At 45.1% G+C, this 19,174-nt stretch overlaps 1 protein-coding gene across 2 annotated transcripts in view; it reads right to left on the bottom strand.

Moving 5' to 3' along the window:
- LOC104319163 (tetraspanin-15) overlaps positions 1 to 19,174 on the bottom strand; it is a 50,885-nt gene that overhangs the window by 14,792 nt on the left and 16,919 nt on the right. For both annotated transcript variants that reach the window (XM_069801146.1, XM_009920782.2), the window contains exons 3-5: positions 8,327 to 8,401; positions 5,600 to 5,695; positions 945 to 1,058 (exon numbers count right to left, since the gene is read on the bottom strand). In XM_069801146.1, the coding sequence (XP_069657247.1) occupies positions 945 to 1,058; positions 5,600 to 5,695; positions 8,327 to 8,401 (285 nt within the window). The remainder of the gene's footprint in view (positions 1 to 944; positions 1,059 to 5,599; positions 5,696 to 8,326; positions 8,402 to 19,174) is intronic.

Below are 19,174 nucleotides of genomic sequence, written 5' to 3'. Positions count from 1 at the left end.
ATCCTTTTTTGCAACATTTATAGCATTTCTGGCCACAGCAACCAGGGATATTTGCACTTTTTTTCCCCTGCCTTGGCCCAGCTCCTGGCATTTTATCCACAGCATGTGTTAGATCGATTGCAACAAGGTGGACGGTTATATTAAACAAGATGGTGTCGGAGCACTTAGCTTAGTTGCAGCAGAAAAGCACTGCTTGATGGGGGGTGTCTTGATTTCCAGCTCTGAAAATCAGCACAGGAGACCCTAATGGCTCTGCAAATCCACTCCTCCCTCTCTCCATCTCCGTTTGACCCAACTCGCAGCGTGTCAGAAATGCAGACTTGCAAGAGCAGTTGCTCACAAGACTTTTCTTGTTCCATTGCACAAGAGTGGCTCTTTATCCAAATACCTCTCCCAGCCCCATTTTCAGCAAAACCCTCAAAAACCTCCTCATTAGGAGCAGACACCAGCAAACTTGATCCCCGTATATGACTAAACCCCGCGGCGGCCAGCTGAGAAATGCATCCTCTTGGACAGGAAAGCAGAGGACAACAGCTCACTCGGATCCATGTTGAGATGCAGCCAAGTCCTTTTAAGATTCTGCTATTTCTTTGCGAGACGATCCCCCAAACCATTTTATATCACACATTAGGTTGAAAAACGGGAACTTGGCGTTTCTAACAACGCCTCGGCATGATAAAAATGCAATTAATAGTGCAGTGCTTTCATATTTATTCTACATTAAAACAGCAGTCTCTACTGAAATACAGTGTAGCCCATATATATATTTTTTAGTTTCTTTAGCATCTCATGCTGATGCTATCGCAAACCGCTTTGCAAGATGGCAATGCAGCTTACAAGAAACCCTACAGTGCAGAAATATGCAGAAATAACCAGTTGGAAGAGGGGGCTTTGCTGAAATATTGATGGAAATAAAGGCACTTTCGGTGCCTCGGCTGCCTTACCTTCCTGATACAGCACGTGTAGGGCACCCCGCACGCCAGCGGCCCACTGCCGTTGCAGGAGTGGTACTGGTTAACCTCCCAGTCCCGGTACTCATCACCGCCGCAGCAAGAAAACTGCAAAAAGAAGAAAAGGAGAGGATGAGACATGTAGCCGAACAAACCTTGACATCTCCAGCCCATCAACGCATCTCCCTCCAGCCTTGCCCTGCATCTCCAACGCTGCTTTGCAACACCAGCATTGAGAGCCCTGATTATTTTCTGCTTTCCAGGACCCTAAATAGGAAGTTGAAGACACCATACAAAAAAAGAAAAGTGGGTGTTTAACTCCTTTTAGCCCCGTTTTAGAGGCGTGTGGCAGTTATAGATGTGTACATCCATGTATTGGAAGCATCTGTGCTTTCACAAGCCCAGGAATGATCAGGCTCATTCATGCTTCACTGATTTAATTACAGGTGACTAATCCATCCTATTCCCAGGGCACACCAGAGAGATGGCTCTTTCAGCGCCTTGAATGAATGTATTTCTTGGCTCTTGAAGGCAGCTCAGCTAGTTGGTGCCATTCGACAAAATGCTAATAAGGCTCTGCAGTCTAACAGGGATTTCTCTTCCCGTCAAGTTAAATTAGAGATCAAATGCTACAGCTACAAAGGAAAAAAGCTTCTTTTTTCTTCTGTTCACACAATGAAAAAAAAAAAGTTTAATGAAAGTCATTTTCTGTTCTCCACAGAATAAAAGTGAGTTTATTATATACCGAGTCATCTCTTCTCTTGGTAAACAAGCTTGAATCTTTACATTTTTCCCCCAGAAAGAAAAGCCTGAAGTAGGCAGGAGAGGTGTGTGTGCTTACAAGACAGAACAAAAACACGTTTTCCCCATTTCTTTAAGCACCGCACTCTTCAAGGAGCAGTTTTCACAAGAGGTTTAACCCTGTGAGCATCTGCTCCCCCTCCTGCTGAGGGGTTGGTGGCAATACTTGGCCAATGGGAGTAGGAAAAGCCACCAGCACTTGGGGTCCTCCTGTCCTCCTCCCATGCCAAAATGGGCAGATATGGCCAGGAGCAGCTGACCCACAGATTTACAACTATTTCCTAACTTCCTGCCTTTAATTTCTCTATTACTTTCAATCCTATCCGTATTGGTGAGGGAGACTGGCTTGCAAAAGTTGCCTAGAAAGAGGGGGAGAAAAACACCCAAAGGGATACTGGCTATTGCTACCTATTTGATATCCCCATGCTGCAAAGAAGTTCTTTCCACTTGCTTTTATAACTGTGCAAAAATAGGTACAAAATGCTTATAATGAGGGCTACTAGCTGCCAGGAAGCCTCACCAGGGTGCTTTCTTCTCTGCAAAGAGAGGTTTAGCCCAAACTACTGTTGTGCCTGGATTTATTTCTCATAAGCTGAGACAGACTTCAGTGGGTTTTACTTTCATGCAGGCTCCCGGAGCTCAGAGAAGCATAACAAGCAGAAAAACCAAAGAGAGCCTATAGAAAGAGTCTCGCAGGTCGCATTCGAGGATCTCTCTGTGTCGAGGACCACCACTGTCACCCGCAAGATGCGGGCTCATTATGGCTAAAACCATCGCCCTCGAAGCAACATACTCCAACAAGCCATGCTGGTGAAAGCTGCCTTTAATCTTCCCCAAGAAGAAAGGAGGAGGTTTGCAAGCGCAACACCCTCATCCCTCCGAGACTTACTTTGAGTTTGGAGCCACTCGGGTCTGAGCAAGAACCATAGCCCTAGCAGCTCTTTGAAATTCAAATCCTGTGATCAGCAAAGCAGTTTGAACTCTCCTCTTCCACCTGTACTCAGCAAGCCATTAAAAAAAGATAAAGCGAGGAGCTGCAGATAGCTGCAGTTACTGACTTGGGGCAAACCTGGCTTTTGAGTCATCATGGTCTCCAGCCTCACATCCAAGGGCTGCAAAGGGCAGTAGTTCAGCAAAAACGAGTTATAAAAACATACAAGGATTATTTTCTTTAGGGCAATTTATTTCCATATCTCCTTGCTCACAGGCAGCTAGACTGAGTAAGTGTTAACAAGTAAAACTGCATTATTTGCACCATCATCCTGCTAAAGTAAAATATTAATGCCTGGCACTTGGGACCATAATTACTTGTTATTTTTACTGTATGATACTGGTTTAAGGGTATGAAGGCAGTTGGGTCTAGTTTAAAGCATCACTTGAGAGAGGGTTTAAGCAGAATTCAAATCCTACAGAGTGTAGTGTGGCTTTGCCTGACCTAAATAAGCTGTGTGCCAGCTAACCTATGCATAGACAAGGTTTTTAATAGGGAAAATGGCAAGAATAACCACTAAATGATGATAACAGGCTGCTCTGAGCTTGTCTTCTATCAAAAAAGCAGGTCTGGGTGCAATCCATCCAGACTGACTGCAAGTTTTCATCCTCCCAAAGTGAACTGGCCTGCTCAGGTCCCATAAAACCAATTTCCCTTCTCTTAAAAGCAGTTCTTCCTCTGCATTGCTTCTCCCCGGTCCTACACTTGGGATGAAGCAACTGCATTTCAGTCGCTGACATTGCTGCTGTTCCTGGTCTGGAAATCATATGCTAACATAAAAGCTCACAGCAATGAGCTGTACGTTCTTGCAAAGCTCCTTCTCTTGCTACAAGATAAAACATGCAGATGTTAAAGACTTAACGGCAACACTGGAAGTGGCCACAACTTCTTTTAGTACAGAGAGAGACTTTGAGATGAAGCTCTCCCCCTGAAAACTTTTAATAGAAAGTCAAGTGAAGAAGTAGACGGGGAAAAATGTTTTAAAAATAGGGTGAGATTATAAGATAAGTGCCTGATCCTGGCTTGTTTGGAGATACAGAAACCTTCCCACAAATATATCTGTTTTATCTGAAGATTTGTGGTCTAGCCTCCTTGCCAAGTCTCGTTGAGGATGGCTCCAACATGGACTTTGTGACTGCTCCCAGCAGCATCCGTTTATCATTCATACAGAGAGGTCTGAATTATAGCATCCTCTTAGAGAGGTTAGAGTAAAACTTGAAAAAGATTCAGATCTTTCTCAGAATCAGCCGTGTCTTGAGACCTTCAGAGGGTTCTCAGTCTTATTAATGAACTCGGCTCAGTAATGATGACTCCAAGAGTCAAAAGCAGGCATTTAAGCCAAGAGAGGGGAGCGTGGAGGGCACCACTGGCCTTAAATTCCAGCTACATCAAAGAAGAAGGAGTTTCACAGTCTCCTTTTCTTCAAAGCAGGAGATAAGATTCACATATTTATGATGCTCCAACCCATAATGAAAGGAGAGAAATCAGGCCAAGGTGAGAACAAATCTCATTTGAAAGCAGCTTTGCTGGCAAAGCCTAGCTCTGCTCTCCAAAACCAACCCAGGAAAAGTAACATCACTGCAATTTCTCTCCTAGATCTCAAGTTTTTGGGTTTTTTTCCCACTTTTCTTCATTCGCCAAATGCTTCGAGCTGAGTGCTTCCCTCCCGCAATAACACAAATAACAGGTAAACCAAATACCCTCACTCAAAACATGAGCAAACCTACATCCCCCAAATTCCCAGGAACGGCTTCTCACCAGTACTGGAAAAACCAAATGATATTTTAGAGCCAATCAAGCTTGTCCAGACCAGCTACACGCTTAGCAGCATGGATATTAACTTCAAATCCTGACTTTACTTGGCCTTTTGGTGTACTTGGTGGGGGATGCATTGTTGCTTTGCCTGGGGCTCAATGGCAGGCATTAGGAAGGCATTTTAATGTAATAATTTAATATTTAGTACCTTAAACAAACTATGTCGTGCATAAATAGAAAGCAAGAGCAGCAGTGTGTCAAAAGTTTGGTTAAAAAACCCACAAGAGTTGTGAGGACGATTTTATCAACCTGCAGGTTGACTTGAGGATAGGGGACAGATCCTGCCAAGTCCTGGCAGGCTCTAATCATAAGATTTGAGACAGAATATGCAACCACACGCCTAGAAGAATTAAAGTAGGCTATGCCAAGCCCCAATATTGGACTGGACATAGCTCTCGCCATCCCAGGAGAAGCTTGCTCCCAGTGCTGCCCATGGAGAGGCTGGAGCTCTTCTCTCCTTCCAGCTGCTCCGTGAAAACACCTTATCTGCAATTTTCCCGTTGAGTCAAGGGCTTGGCCAGCTACTGATGACACCTTGGGTAAAGTGACTTACCTAGGGTGGCCTATCTAAGGGTTGTTGCAGCCCTGAAGCAGCTTTAGCACATGTTATTTTATTCCTCCATCTGTCTCTATTAAGGTTGGGGTAGCTACCAAAAAGCTTTCAGGCATTAGGCACTGGTTTCCCATCAAGACTGGGAAATATAAATATTCTGGCATGGTCCACGTTACGGTGTGGAGCAGAAAACGCTCTTCACAGGGGGCACAGACAGCAGAATAACTCACTGAAAACACCAACGGCGTGGGCTTACAGAGCAGCACAACGCAAAACTGTGCAAAAAGAGCAGTGCAAACCAAGAAAGATCAAGTTATTCAAGATGGATCAAGCAAGGCACCCTAGAGATGGAAATAAACTCTAAAAATACAGGGAAAACTAATGTTTCTGGTTCAATGAGGCACAGAGTTAACTACTGCTTGAAAAACTTCACACGCAGACCTCCCTGATGCCACAAACACACACACACTCCCCCCTTCAAAACTGAACCTTTTCTTGTACAAAATCCAAGATGTTCTTGAAGTCAAGGTCATCGTAATAGTGTCTGATGCCCTCTTGGACGTTGGAGTGGAAAACTGCATTCATCTGGGGACAGAAAAAACCAAAACCACAGCTCACACATGGAAAAGGCACTGGGAATATATTGCAAAACATGAATATGTTTTCATAGCACGCGTTGCCAACTGTTACTGGAGTAAAGAATCTAATCTGCATGCTGGCACAAGCCTATTTCTTGGGGTAAAATTCATCATTTTTGAGCTCTCAGGGTTAGCACCATCATTTCTGAGTTTTCAGGGTTAGCAGCATCCTGTAGCATCTCTCCGCTTCCTGCACTTGCAAGCTGACCCACTCACCTTTACCCACCCCATTTTTCCTATTAAATTGAATTATTAAGGTGACTTCTTCAAAAGCTCCCTCAAGCTCTCCAATCCCATTGACTAACATGATTTTAACCACTGCCAGGGGGGTTTCTGCTGCATTAGGAGGGGCTGGAGGAGGTGAAATGGGCTGTGAGAGCCAACACCACTGGCTGCACAGTGATTTATCCATGGGATGAGCTACGTGCAGGAGCAGAGACCTCATCAGAGCCCTCAATCACTCCTAATCCCAACAAATCATTCAGCAATTCAATCATGCCCTGAAAGGGAATGGTGCAGCCGGGCTGGGGCTCTCCCTGCTCCTCCTTCAGCCGTATCTTCGAGGACACTTTGACACATCAGGCACTTCACATTAAACACTAATTGAATCGAAAATGTATTTTACAGATGCCTGGGAAGCTTATTAGTGAGCTGGGAGCAGAGGCTCGAAATGTCCTATGCAAAGCCCAGCGCAGGTTTGCCGTTTGACTCCTGACAAACCGCCAAGCAGAAATATTAATGAAGGAAAAAGGAACTTTTTTCTGAGTTAGAAGCAGGGGAAAGGGGGGGAAGAAAATGTTTTTCATAATTCACTCTGACATGAAAATTAGAGGTTGGGCAAACCGGGAATGGAGAGAAGAACATGAGAAAAAGAGAAATGAAGGCACGTCAGAGCGGCAAACAAAGCCTGCCGACAGTGAGGGATCAGGCAAGGGGATCTGAAAAAACCTTTAAGAAATTGCTCATGTGGAAGTTTATTAAAATGTTAATTCCCGGGTTGCCCACCGCTAAGACCAAACACAATGGGCAATGCCCAGGTTTTACTGTTTTCTGCTTGTTTTGCTCCCAGATAGGCTCACCCCATGATCCTATTTCCCTCCAAGAAGATGACAGCCCGGAGGCAGCCTCTGTAATTAAATCTTGATTTTAACGTGAGAGATAAATGTTGCAAGGTTAAATCATTAGTTCTGATTATGAGACCTCTCCACTCCCTTCCCTTCAAGGACGCCAAACCCGTTATCTCTGATAATCTCCAGAACTCCATTTGCATATCAACAGAGCCCATTTCAATGTTCAGTAGCTTCAAGGCCACTAAATTCGTTCCTCGTCCCTGCTGATTTAATACAAAATCCAATTAAATATGTTTTTAACAAGTTTAATAAACAACCATTGTTCCAAATGCAGATTTGTGCCTCCGAACAATTTTGGGTCAAGTGGATTCATCGCTTGTTGGATCTCTCTTTTCTCTCTGCCTCATTGTTTGATTTTAATTAGGTTTTGATATTGCCCGTTAAATTTAAATTAAGGGACACTTTAGGCACTAATGGCTTCTACTCAATCTAGGAGTTTAATCACAAGGCTGCAGTCCCCCTTCCTGATGGTACCAGCGTTTCCCCCTTGCATCCCTGCGGTGCAGGATGGTGCTGAGCACCATCACTGAAGCTCAAAGGTGGAACAAAGCAGAGGATTTAATGCTGAATTTCACAAAAATACAGCCTCTACGTGGCAGCACATATTGATTATCTGTATGTGGGAAGGACTCGAGCAATCTGATTTTCCTCAGAAGCACATCTCTCCACTGGTCCACCACATTTTTCAGGGATCAGAGGGTTTTGGAGAGCTCTGGGAAGCTGCTGGCTGGAGTTGGCTACAGCATCCAAAAGGCAGCGTCCTCCCCCATTGCCTTCCTTCAACTTTGGGGCTCAGCAAACACATAACTCCCAACCCCAACCTGTCTTTGGGGCTCACCAACACATAGCTCCCAACCCCAACCTTGATGTGTTTGAAAGCATCAAGCTGTTTGTGCAAAGAGGAATTGATTTTTACAGCCTGTAAGTAGGTATTTCAGATGTTGTTCTCCTGCCCCGTGCATTCATTGAGCCAGCAGAGATTGAGATTAACTATTTAATTGTTTGATCGATAGCAAGGGTAAGATTAAATTGAAAATGGCAGGGTTTCTTCAGCAGAAGGCAGGAGGCCAGAAAGGACATCCGTTGGAAGCATTTACCATCTCGTCGGCTCAGCTATAACTCAAACCTCTCCTTGCAAATGCAAGCCAGCAGTTAACATAATTGAGGCGAGGAGCTTAATGAGCCCTCAAAAAAAAACCCAAAAAACCCACAGGTTTTTGGCTAAGAGTCTGCACAGGGAGCTGTGGCTGCGGCAGGGGCTCTGGGTGGTGCTGGAGATCCATCGCAGCTCTGGAGCACAACGGGCAGCCCCAGAAGAGCAAGAGCAATGAAACCCTTCCATTTTCAGGGAAGACACTACTGGATACTTGAGGATTTTCCTCCCCGATGACATGCGAGGCTGCAGTTTGTTGCTGTGCAGCATCCACAGGCCTCCTGATTGCACCCACCTTGTTTTCAAAGATGATTTCGATAAATATCAGCAGCAGCTCCGTGAGGAAGATCACCAGAAGGACCCAGAAGAACTGAAAAGAGAAAGGAAAGGATTAGCTCTGCTTTGAGCCAGGCTATGTCGTCTGTCAGTGGTTAACCGCAACAAGGGAGACCTGGAAACCTAGAGCTGCTTTGAAACACTTAGAAATCAGATCTTTTCATTACGAGCTCTCCAGGGAGCTGCAAATCTCTTCCAAAGATCTCGGTCCTAATAGGGAAAGCAGTTTGCTCCCTTGTAGAAAATGTGGCAGGAAGGAAGGATGGATGGATTAAAAAAAGAAACCAGATGCAATTTGAATGGCCAGATTCTGCATGGGTAAAATGGATACAGTGGGGCCAAATGTTCTCTCTGGGTAGATATAAGTGTGCAGCATCCCTCCATGATGGGATGGTGGCACTTGGTTGAACACCAATGTTTTCAACCTGGGCATCTAATGGAGGATCGTCCAGCCCCCAGTGTATGGGCAATAACTCATGCCTCTGCTGGAGTTGATTGTGGCAACAAATTTAGGCTGGGAATCAATGTCCTGATGGAGCAAACGACTTAAACTAGAAGGTCTGACGTTCTTGCAGCCCACACCTATCAGTGTCCTAATGCTTCAGTCCCTACCTGATACGTCCCATTGGGCACCGCATCCGACTTTGCAGAGGATGGAGAGCAAAGCTCTGCTCAGCTCACACTTGTCTCCCCAAGGCTACCTCCAGCAGCGACTTTGGAGACTCGCCAGAAAAAGGAAGGTGGAATGTTACCATGGTAACTAGCTAAAAATCCAAAAGCAAGTTAAAAAAAAAGGCGGGGGGAGAGGTAATTTATTACTGTGTTATTCACTTTGACCATCAGGCAGGTAGCGCAGGGACCTGCACGCCCAGAAATTATTTCCCAAGCTCAGCAAAACGAAAGCACCATTGCAGCAAAACGCCACTTCATGCCCCAAACTGTTGGGATTTTTAATTAGCTACCCACCAATGAGCTTGCACCGTGCTTATTTGCTAAGAGCCAGCTAGCGTGGCTCCACTGGAGGAGCAGCACCGCTTTCATCACCAGTTAAATCAGCTCATAATGGGCCAGGTGTAATTAGGCAAGGAATCCCATAATTAAGGAACACAATTAACCACGCACCTGTTATCTCATAGGCAGAAATGATATGCAAAACGCCACATGCATCTAAACTGATAAAAAATGGGGTTGCTTCAGGAGAAAGCCCAAGGCAGCACGGTTCGTGGTTCTACCAAGCTGGGCACATCTAGATCTTGCAATGCTGCAGCAAGCAGCAAGAAAAAGAAATTCAATTTTGGAAATATTTTTGTTCTTCAACCTTAGTTAAAACCCAAGGAAAAAAAAAAAGTGCTTTGTCCCCTGTTTACCAGGAAAAAGTGCAAACTCTTACCAATCCCACCGTGAGTAGAGACAAAAGACTGTGGCTTCAAAGTCCCAGTGGGGACCACCACCGTGTTCATGGTCAGACCAGTGCACCAAGAAATGCCTAAAAATCAGCAGGATTCAGCACACAGAGCCTTTCTTCTTGCCAAACTGATGGGAAGCTCTTCTGAAGGCACCAACCCTGCAGCTCTTCCCAGAAATCAAGAATTTCAACCCAAAAGACCACTCGTGCAAGTTGCTAGATGTGTTTTCTGCTCTTTCTGGTGCTTTGGCCATTGCACACCATGCACTGATTTTGTCCCGCACTCTATTTCCTTCTTTCAGTCTCAATTTCTGCCGTACAGCTTGTCAAGTCAAGATATAAAAGGCAAGGTTTATGCAATACAACTCAGCCTGCTCCTTGCATATTGAAGTCAAGGCTAATATTTAATATCCGGGTTTGATATCTGATTTATAAACAAACACGGGCGTGTTGTGCAGAAGTCCGTAGGATGCCGGCTGTACATGGCTATTAGAAAAATGATGACTGAATGGGGCCTTTCAAATGTTCCATCAGATGAAGTTCACAGGTAGCAAAACCCACTGTTTCCAAGAGAGCAAGCCCAAAAAAGAGCTTAGCTGATGGTCTTTATAAATGGGGGAAAAGTGCCAGCAGGAAGAAAGACACAGCAGATGCTGACTGCAATTCCTTGCAAGAGAGAGACTGCAAACCTGCGAAGTCACATCGGTGATGCCCAGCTCCCCCCAGACACACTGCAATACGTAACCTTGCCTTCAGAAAGTCCACAATTTCCCTTATAATTTATAGAGGATTTGCAAGAAAAGCAACAACAAACTCCAGTCTCCAGCACAAGCCTTGAAAATTGTGCACCCTGAGTGAAAACCAGCTCTTCTGCCCCCAAATAATGGCTGAACGGAGCATGCAAACCCTCGCCAGCTGCACCAATACAGCAGAAAGTGGCACTTTCTTTGCATTCTAGAGGACTGCAGCAACCCCAGTAATTGTAATGCATGTTTAGGAGTGAAACTGCTGGCAGCATCCATTGTCATCCCTTTTAACTAGTGCATTGCAGCCCTTGCTGTCTGCCAGAACGAATAAATCAGCATTTTGTTCCTTAAAAAGACTCCAGCAGCAAAACAAAGAGCAAAAATCCACATTAAACAGCATTTAATCCTGCCTTGAGCTGCCGCAAGTTTGCAGCAAGCTCAAAATCACAAAGCAGGTTAAAAAAAAAATAAATCACAAAGCAGTACGACAAGGAGCTGGATTTTCCCCCAATTTTTGCAGAAATTCATGCTTTCCATGGAAGTGGTGGCACGCGAGCGAGCAGCCGTGCCTCCGCGGCATGACCCTCCGGCCGGGCTTCACCGCTCACATCCCCAAGAAGAGGCAAATGCTGCGGAGAAGGGACCAGGAAGGTGCCCGAGGGTCTCGCCCATCACAAAGCAAAGCCCAGCTTTCACAGAAAGAAACTCCCCAATAAAAACTTCATCTTGCTCAAGAAAGCTGGATCGGGGAAAAGTTGCTCAGTTCTTATTAAATTAACACTCGCCACAGCCAGCTCCCTTTAAGGAGCTCATCAATCCAAAATTTCACAATTATACTGCTTAATTGCCTCAAATCCCTTGACAAAAAGATTAATCACCCCCGTTCCCATGACCAGCAGAGCTCCAAGCTGCTCCTTCCCTCCTCTAACAAGTCTCCAGTGCCGTTTTATTCATCATTAATCTCTCCCGAAGCCCAACTGAGCACGGAAGGAAAGTGCCCAGGGCCCACACTCTGCCTCAGGTTTGAAGACAGGTCTCCTTCCAATTTGGGGAATAATCCCCTTCATTAGGGTCATTTTACATAAGCAATATATAGGTTGCCCAGAGCAATTCCTTCCCATATGTCCTCTGGGTGTTTGGTTTTCTGCCACCTCCATACACCAGATAGGATGTCTTGCCATCCAGTTTCATCTCCCAGAAGCTTAAAAACTGCCTGAAATATGGAGTTGGTCCAGAGTAAATACTTCCAGCCGTGGGTCTGGCTGATAGAGGTTTGCAAACCTGCTGCTGCTTCATTTCCAGACCACGAGCAGCATGCAGCCTCCTCCAGTTTCCAGCTTGAACATGTTCTCACCAGGCAGAAAGGAAGAACATGCGTCAGGGATGGGTTGGAGGCACCGAGGCTGAGGGATGAATAAACCACACAGGGATTTATTCAGGAGCCAGCGCAAGGAAGGATCCTTGAGCCATGGATAGAGGCTGAGCATCACTCCTGAGCTCAGATGCACTCGAGACACCGACGGCCATGGGAGGTTCAAGACATGCCAAGCCCGAAAGTGACTCCAACGGGATTTTGGATGGCAGAGGGATGCTCTGTTTGCCAGGGATGAGGCAGGGAAAGGAGGAAACGCAGCCGGTGGGATGGAAGAGCTCCTGGAGCAACGCAAAAGCACCAGAGAAATCTGTGATGTTCATTTAATATGAGCCACCTCCGACTGCAAAATGCTGCTGCGATCTCACAGCGTAGCCGGGGAGAGCGACCGGCTGCCACAACTGCAGGGGAAAAAAGTAAAAAAAAAAAAAGACAATCTCCAAAAATCCTTCCTTTCTACCCAGCGCCAACAGTTTCCCATGCGGCACCCGGGGGCTGATAAGGGAAAATATTTGCTTCTTGATGATCCATTTCCTACTTCAGCTCAGTCACAGGAAAGGACAAGATAATAAGAGCGATAACAAGGATGATAATTTCTAGACAGCCCATGATACAAGCCAAAAAGAAAAGAAATAAACCTATAAATAGATTCCTGGGTACCTAGCAGCAGGACACTGGGAAAGCTGAGGCTGAAGATGCTGCTCTTGAATCCCTCTGCCCTCTTGATGAACTTAACATTAAAATAGTACAGGCAGATCATAAACCGCTGCCTAATTTAAGAAATCAAGTGGGTTTTTTTCTGAGAAAAAGGTACTGGTCATACTTAAAAGAAAAGACCTTACAAGCCCCATATAACGAGACCCTAGAGAAGCAAATGGAGGAGGAACAGAGGAGTTTGAAACCCCTCTGCGAAGGGTGGAGATAATTTTATCCTCATTCCAGGCTCTACAGTCACCATTAAACCCCTGTGGGAAGAGGTACTTTCTGCATTCACATAAATACCCCCCCAACATTTTATTTTTATCCGTTTCTATAGCTGCTTCTCCAGGAGCTAAGTCAGTCCCACTGAAGCCAATGCAGGAAAAGGGTTTGGGCCCATCAATATAAAAGTGGTGACAGGTCATCAAGGGATGGAAAATCTGGACTTCCCATCCCCAAGATGAAAAGAAACTCATGCAATTTAATTTCTCTTCCTATAAAGCACGAATCCTCCTGGTTTTGCTTGCGCAGGAGTTTACAGGATGGCAGTGCCCAGGTTTCTCCGTATTTTTGGGCATCTGGAAAAGGAACGGGTCATTCCTTCTTGATAAACTGGAACAGATCGAACATACAGCCACATGAAACGCACCTGATGCAGAGGCGTGCAATAAATAAATCTCTCGCTCTACCTGGGAGGCCACTAAATCATCCCTTTGGCAAGTGCCTGCCGCCTCCTCTGCCTTCCTCGACACCAGCCACCGAGGAGTCTACGGTTTCACGTGAGCACAGAAACATGATTCCGGTTGCTTTTGTCCCTAGATTGAAACTTTAAGTAATGCTTTTAAAGAACCATTTCTTCCTAATGACATGTTAGAGCTTTCTCCCATGCAGAGTGGCCCTTTCTAAGGGTTTGTTTTTTTTCTGAAAGATGGTTGCATGCAGCCCTTCCTCTGAAAACTGAAATAATTGTTTATTCCCACGTAGAAACAGCTTTCATAGTTGCTTTGAAGCAAAAAAAAAACCACAACAAAAATCTGTCAGGAATGTCTCCTACACAGATAAAACAAGGACAACAAAGCCCAGATGAAGACTTTGCAGAGCATCTTCTCTTTTAGCAATACAGGAATAACCCTCTCTGCCCAGGACACTATTTTATTCACACAAACCATGTTATTTTATTTATGCCCCTCCTGCCCATCCACTCAGGCTGGGGGTCATTACCCCTGCCTGGGTTTCACGCACACATTTGCCAAGCCTTGAGTAAAAATACACATTTCCTTTGTGTTTCAGAAACTGAACAAGAAACCTGGTTTTAATCCCAAAAGAGCCAGTAGCCTTGCAAATAATCAACCAGGACTCCCCGAGAGCCCCGGGCACGCAGCGTGGTCCATTCTCCACACCCCAGGTACTAGCCCTACCTCCACCAAGTCCCACAGATGCCTACTCTGCTCCTTTGAAGACCAAATCTTCTCCCCAGACCTGCTAGAACTCCCCCTTTTTCCCCCTTTGGGCTTTTATAGCCTGCAGCTGGCTCCATTTTTGGCTGCTGTTAAGCCTTCCTCAGCTATAGTCCTGCTACCCTCCTCTCCCATCTCAAGACCAGGATCGATGCTGCAGTTAGAACATGCTCATGTTCCCAAAAACCCAAAGAAAAGGAGGGGTTTTATGAACCAGGATGGATGTCACCTCTTAGAACCCCCCTTCCATCCAGTTCCATGAGCAATGGCGCCTTTCAAATCTAATTTATTTCAGAGTTTGAGGGCCAAGCAATCAAATTTCACCTCTTTCCAAAGACCTCTGTACCTGTTGCTTTCCCCCCAATCAGGAAAGATATTTCAATGGTGCAATCAGCTTAATCCTTTAATGAGCACCAGGCAATTCACTGGAAACTCCTAATACAGATTAAACCACTTGGATGCTTTCAATATCATCTCATACTTTACAAAAACCTCTCCTCAGTCTTACTCGGGTGCTCACCAGCACCCTTTCATCGTGCAATGGGTAGCAGTGACTTTGAGGAATGCTGGGGAACCACCAGCAGTTCCCTCTAGGGAGTAGAAATGCAGCATGAGATATAACTTTTATCTACTAAAAATTCATACTGAGAACATAAGTAACTCCAGAGATGTCCATAAATAATCTACGCCTGGAGGATTTTTGGAAGGATTTTGTAACGTCAGTCCTTTATTGGGCTTTCCAGAAGCTCTGAAGCCCCACTAATGCACTGCAAGGATGACTGTTATTATTGTAACGGCTAATTTAATGATGAGATTAAAAAGAAAGGGGTGAACACCAAGGATAGAAGTGCAACATGCTGGGAGATTGCTGACGATGCTCAACATATGAGGCTCAGGAAGAATAAAGTATGTTTTCTGCTGCTCGCAAAACCTTCCCAAACCGCTCCTGGAAAGATGATGAATGGGGGACGCTGCAAGAAATTCAGCATGAAAGTGCTGATAATCAGCGTGGCAAAAGACTCCTTAACTCTCCCAGGGCTGCAGCCTCCTCTTCTCCCTCAGAGCCAAACCTGGGCCAAGCAAATCCCCATTTAAAGCACGTTGCGGTGATTAAAAAGCCCCAGCCAAGAGGTGAGCAACACTTAACGGGGGAGATCAGCCACAATTTCTTGCACAAAGCCACTTCTGCTGCCCTGGGGTTTCCTACTTTGTCTCAAGCAAATGAAATAATAACAATTAAAAAAGCTTTAAAACCACAGATTTAAAGGAGAGCAAATTAGTCACAGAGAGCTGGGTAAAAAGTGCTGGAGGTTCCCTGCAAGGCTTTTTCTCACTGTATTTTGGGGGGATTTGGGTGTTAGAGGGTTTGCAGATCCGTCTCACCCAGGAGAAGGCTGCGGATGCTTGTTACGCAAATAGGGAGCACGAAAGGCTGCCCAAGGGAAGCATCGGTACCCGCCTGCTCCAAAGCCCTTTCCCATCGGATCTGGTCCCTAGCACAAAGCTGGGACTCTCCTCTTTTCGCTCAAAGCCTTTGCTCCCAAGTCTGGGATGCTTTCAGTTCCCCCAGCAATCCCGAATGCTTGCTGCTGCGCAAATGTCAGGCCCTCCTCATTTATCCACCCCTCTGCGCGGCTAAGCAGAAAAAAATCAAGAAAGTGGTGTTTTTGTTTAGAGACCCTGTAATCAGAGCGTGCTATATAATCAGCAGGCTTAGGCAGAAAAAAGAAATATATGCAGATCCCCAAGCAAACCTCTGCAGGAAGGAGTTTCTTCAATTGCTTTTTTCCAGCAGGCTCTTATTTGTGTGCTAATTATTAGGAATTTGTTTTTTGGAGAGTTAAAGCGGCACCATCGAAACCTGCTGATATCGTACTATCCAGAGAAAAATCTTCATTGCCAATGCAGGGAGCTGAGCCTGCCCCGGAGCAGCGGACTCTGGACCCCAGCCTAGTCCCCAGGAAGCAGAAAGAGAAATGGGTTTTTTTTTAGTGATGCTTTGCAGAAAGCATCCTCAAATTAACCTAAAATTTCCCTGCAAGCAGACAAAAGCAAGTGGAAAAAAGCCTCGTGACCTCCTTCGCAGCAGCGATTATAACCCTGGATGAGTTCGAACACAGAAATGCAGCTTTGTTTCTCATGCAAACCTATAACCAGAGGAAGCCTTTTATTTATCAAGTTTTCCACTGCGCTTGACGCGTGATATTCATCACACCACCCTGCCAGACCCACCGAGGGCTGCCAGCCCAGAGATCGATGTTGCCCTGGTTTATAATACTCTGCGCTTTGGTGGAGGTCGGATGCACCTGACCTCCAAAACCTGCATCTTTTGCAACCAAAACCCACAACCGCTTCTCCAAAACCTGCATCTTGCCGATGGGAAAAACCACGTGGCAGGGTTTCTTGCTGTGGCTAGAGCAGAAGGGGCAACTCTTTCCCCTTCTTCATCCTCTAAGAGGGCAGAAATAGCCAAAAAACAGCCTAAAGGAGCTGCTGGTGAAATGCTATTTCAGCTGGAAATTGCTTTAATTTTTTCTGGAAGGGAATCTCCATATTGCCCATAAATACCCCATTTTTTTCACTGCATCCTAAACCACCCAGTTCTCCCTCACGCAGAGACAGAAGAACTCACCTCCAGCCATCAGCTGCAAACCTTGCAAACCCAGGCCAGCCCAAGTTCACCCCAAATTCCTCCAACCACCAAGCTCGCCATGCTCAGGGGATCACGCTGAGCCTTTTGGTTCATCCCAATGCCTTTGCCAAGCCCTCTGGTCTTGGAAATTTGCCTTTCTACTGCAAATATTCAAGGGATTATTTCTTTTTGTTGGCCTGGAGGCAAACATGCCCTGGAGTAAATGGATGAGCTGGGCACCCCGTGCAAATCCTCTGCTCTCAACCAAGAGGTTTTCCAGCACCACAAACCCACGAGGAATTCACCCGAGTCAAATATCCAAGTGGCTTAAGTGCAAGCAATGCACCCACAAAACATTTACTCTTTTTTAAACTATTTCACCCAATTCTTCTGAGCACAGAAGAACAATAAGGGGAAGGTGCTACTTACTGGTATTTTCGCCTCCTCTGACTTAAAACTGATTTTAAGTGGCTGCTATGGGGTAACGAAGTAGCGCTGGTGATGTAGCAGAGGGATGCTTTATATGGCATCACTGTAATAGAGGTTTTCCGTGTTAATTTTGGCCCCTTTCTCCGCACAATCAGAAAAAAACCCAGCTGCTTGGACCAGTTCAGACCTCAAAGTGCTCCTTCACACGTGCGTTATTCTGATTGCTTTTATTCAGGGACCCCAAGCTCCAAATCACTGTAGTAGCTGACTCTCTTCGAGGGTGAATTAATCTTCCCAGGAGAAGGACAATTCTCCATCCACACAATAGTTCTGTGATTGCCAACCATTTCCCCGCAGCCGTACTCGCTCCCCTCTTCAAACCTGACATATCTGCCATTTTCCAGCATTTAATCTCTCTATTTACACGTGCAATCAGGGGCTGGAGAGGGAGGGGAAGGCACATTTCAAGCCCAGCTCGGGAAGTTGCATCGTGGGTCGACCTTGAGAATAAAAATACAAAATTGCAAATAAAATAAATGGCAAAGCTGGTGGTGGTTGTCAGAGTTTGCTTTTCACATCTTGCTGCTGCTGACATTTGGAAATAGCAGTATAGATATAAATATACATTTTTTTTACATATGAGTATTTATATATATTTATGCTGGTTATATATTTATATATAGATATATAACACCTGCAAAAGGCCCAAAGAGCTGCAGCAGCAGCTGATCTCTCACTGCCACAAACTCAAGGTCAAATTCTGCCATGGGTGACAAATTTTGGCAAACCCAAGGCAGGAAATGAGGAACCCGAAAAGCTCACCAAACGGAAAAAAAAATGGGAAAGCTGGATTTCTTGGCCTGCCTGGACCCTCATCTCTCTCTCATTCTGCATAAAATAAATGAAACTCTGTTGAAACCACCTGTGAAAATTCAGGGCTTTACTGACTTTTTGGAAGCTAAAATATCCATGGGATGAAGACACGGATCCCAAGCCCCCAGGTAGGAGATACTGTGTAAGAAATGATACGTTTCTTGCAAGAACAGTTCTAAAAGAAACCCATGAAGAGAAGCCAATTTGGGCATATTCAACTGCAAAACCCCATTGCCAGAGCAGCCTGTCCCATTGCATTTCTAGTTCCTAAACCAAGCCATCCCAGCTCCCCCCAGCCATTGAATTGAGCAAGAGAAATATTGATTTTTACAGTCTATTTGCTAAATCACCCTGAACTCCCTCAAAGCAAAGGCAAGCCATCTTCATCAGACAATGTGCAGTTCTTCAAGCCTTGCAAATGTTAATGGTGACAGAAGAAACTTGATTTCCAAATGGAAACTCTTAACCCATCTATAAAATGCCAGTCTTCATAATACCGATTACATACACCAGCCGCTAAAATCCCCAGGTCTTGCTTGTTATTTGTCTCATAAACTTGAGCTGAGAATTGCAGTCAGGCGGTGGCTTTATTGAACAGACTTTGCTTGGGTTATTAGAGAAGACACTAAAGACATGATAATCTGGCTTATGAGTTGTGTGGTTGTGCATGATAATTACAGGTAATGACTGGAGAGAGTAAGATTGATAAGGAAAAGATTAAAACCAAAATGTAATTTGTGGTACTTTGCAGGGGGGATATTGGAATAATAGATCAAGTACCAGATTTAGGAGCTGGGTGGCTTTCCTAACTGTTTTGCCTAAGAGAAACATTGGTCGATTTTTTTCCAGGGGGCTAAGGAAAATAAAAATCCATCTGTCAGCAGCAAGCGACCGAGATGAATGAGGATTTAACAAGCACATACACACCTGCACCTACACCCACTGCATTTTGTGTAAAAAAAAAAAAAAAAAAAAAAAGGTTATTAACATCAAGTGCTATCTGATGAATTTTTGTAGGGCACTGAAGTATTTTCTCCTAAATAAAGAGGAATTTATTGCTTGCTCTCCAGATTAACAAGACATATTTTTAGATGAAGAGACAAGTCAATTTTTATTAGTGATTTGAAGTTCGGGGCAGTTTTGTGCTCTTTCTTAGCTTGGGTTCCCTGAAAATGTGTGTGCAGGCATTCGAGC

This window comes from Haliaeetus albicilla, chromosome 13 (genome assembly GCF_947461875.1).
Source record: "Haliaeetus albicilla chromosome 13, bHalAlb1.1, whole genome shotgun sequence".
Taxonomy (NCBI): domain Eukaryota; kingdom Metazoa; phylum Chordata; class Aves; order Accipitriformes; family Accipitridae; genus Haliaeetus; species Haliaeetus albicilla.
The sequence above is the reverse complement of the archived record's forward strand: the minus strand, read 5'-3'. Positions and strand labels throughout refer to the sequence as shown.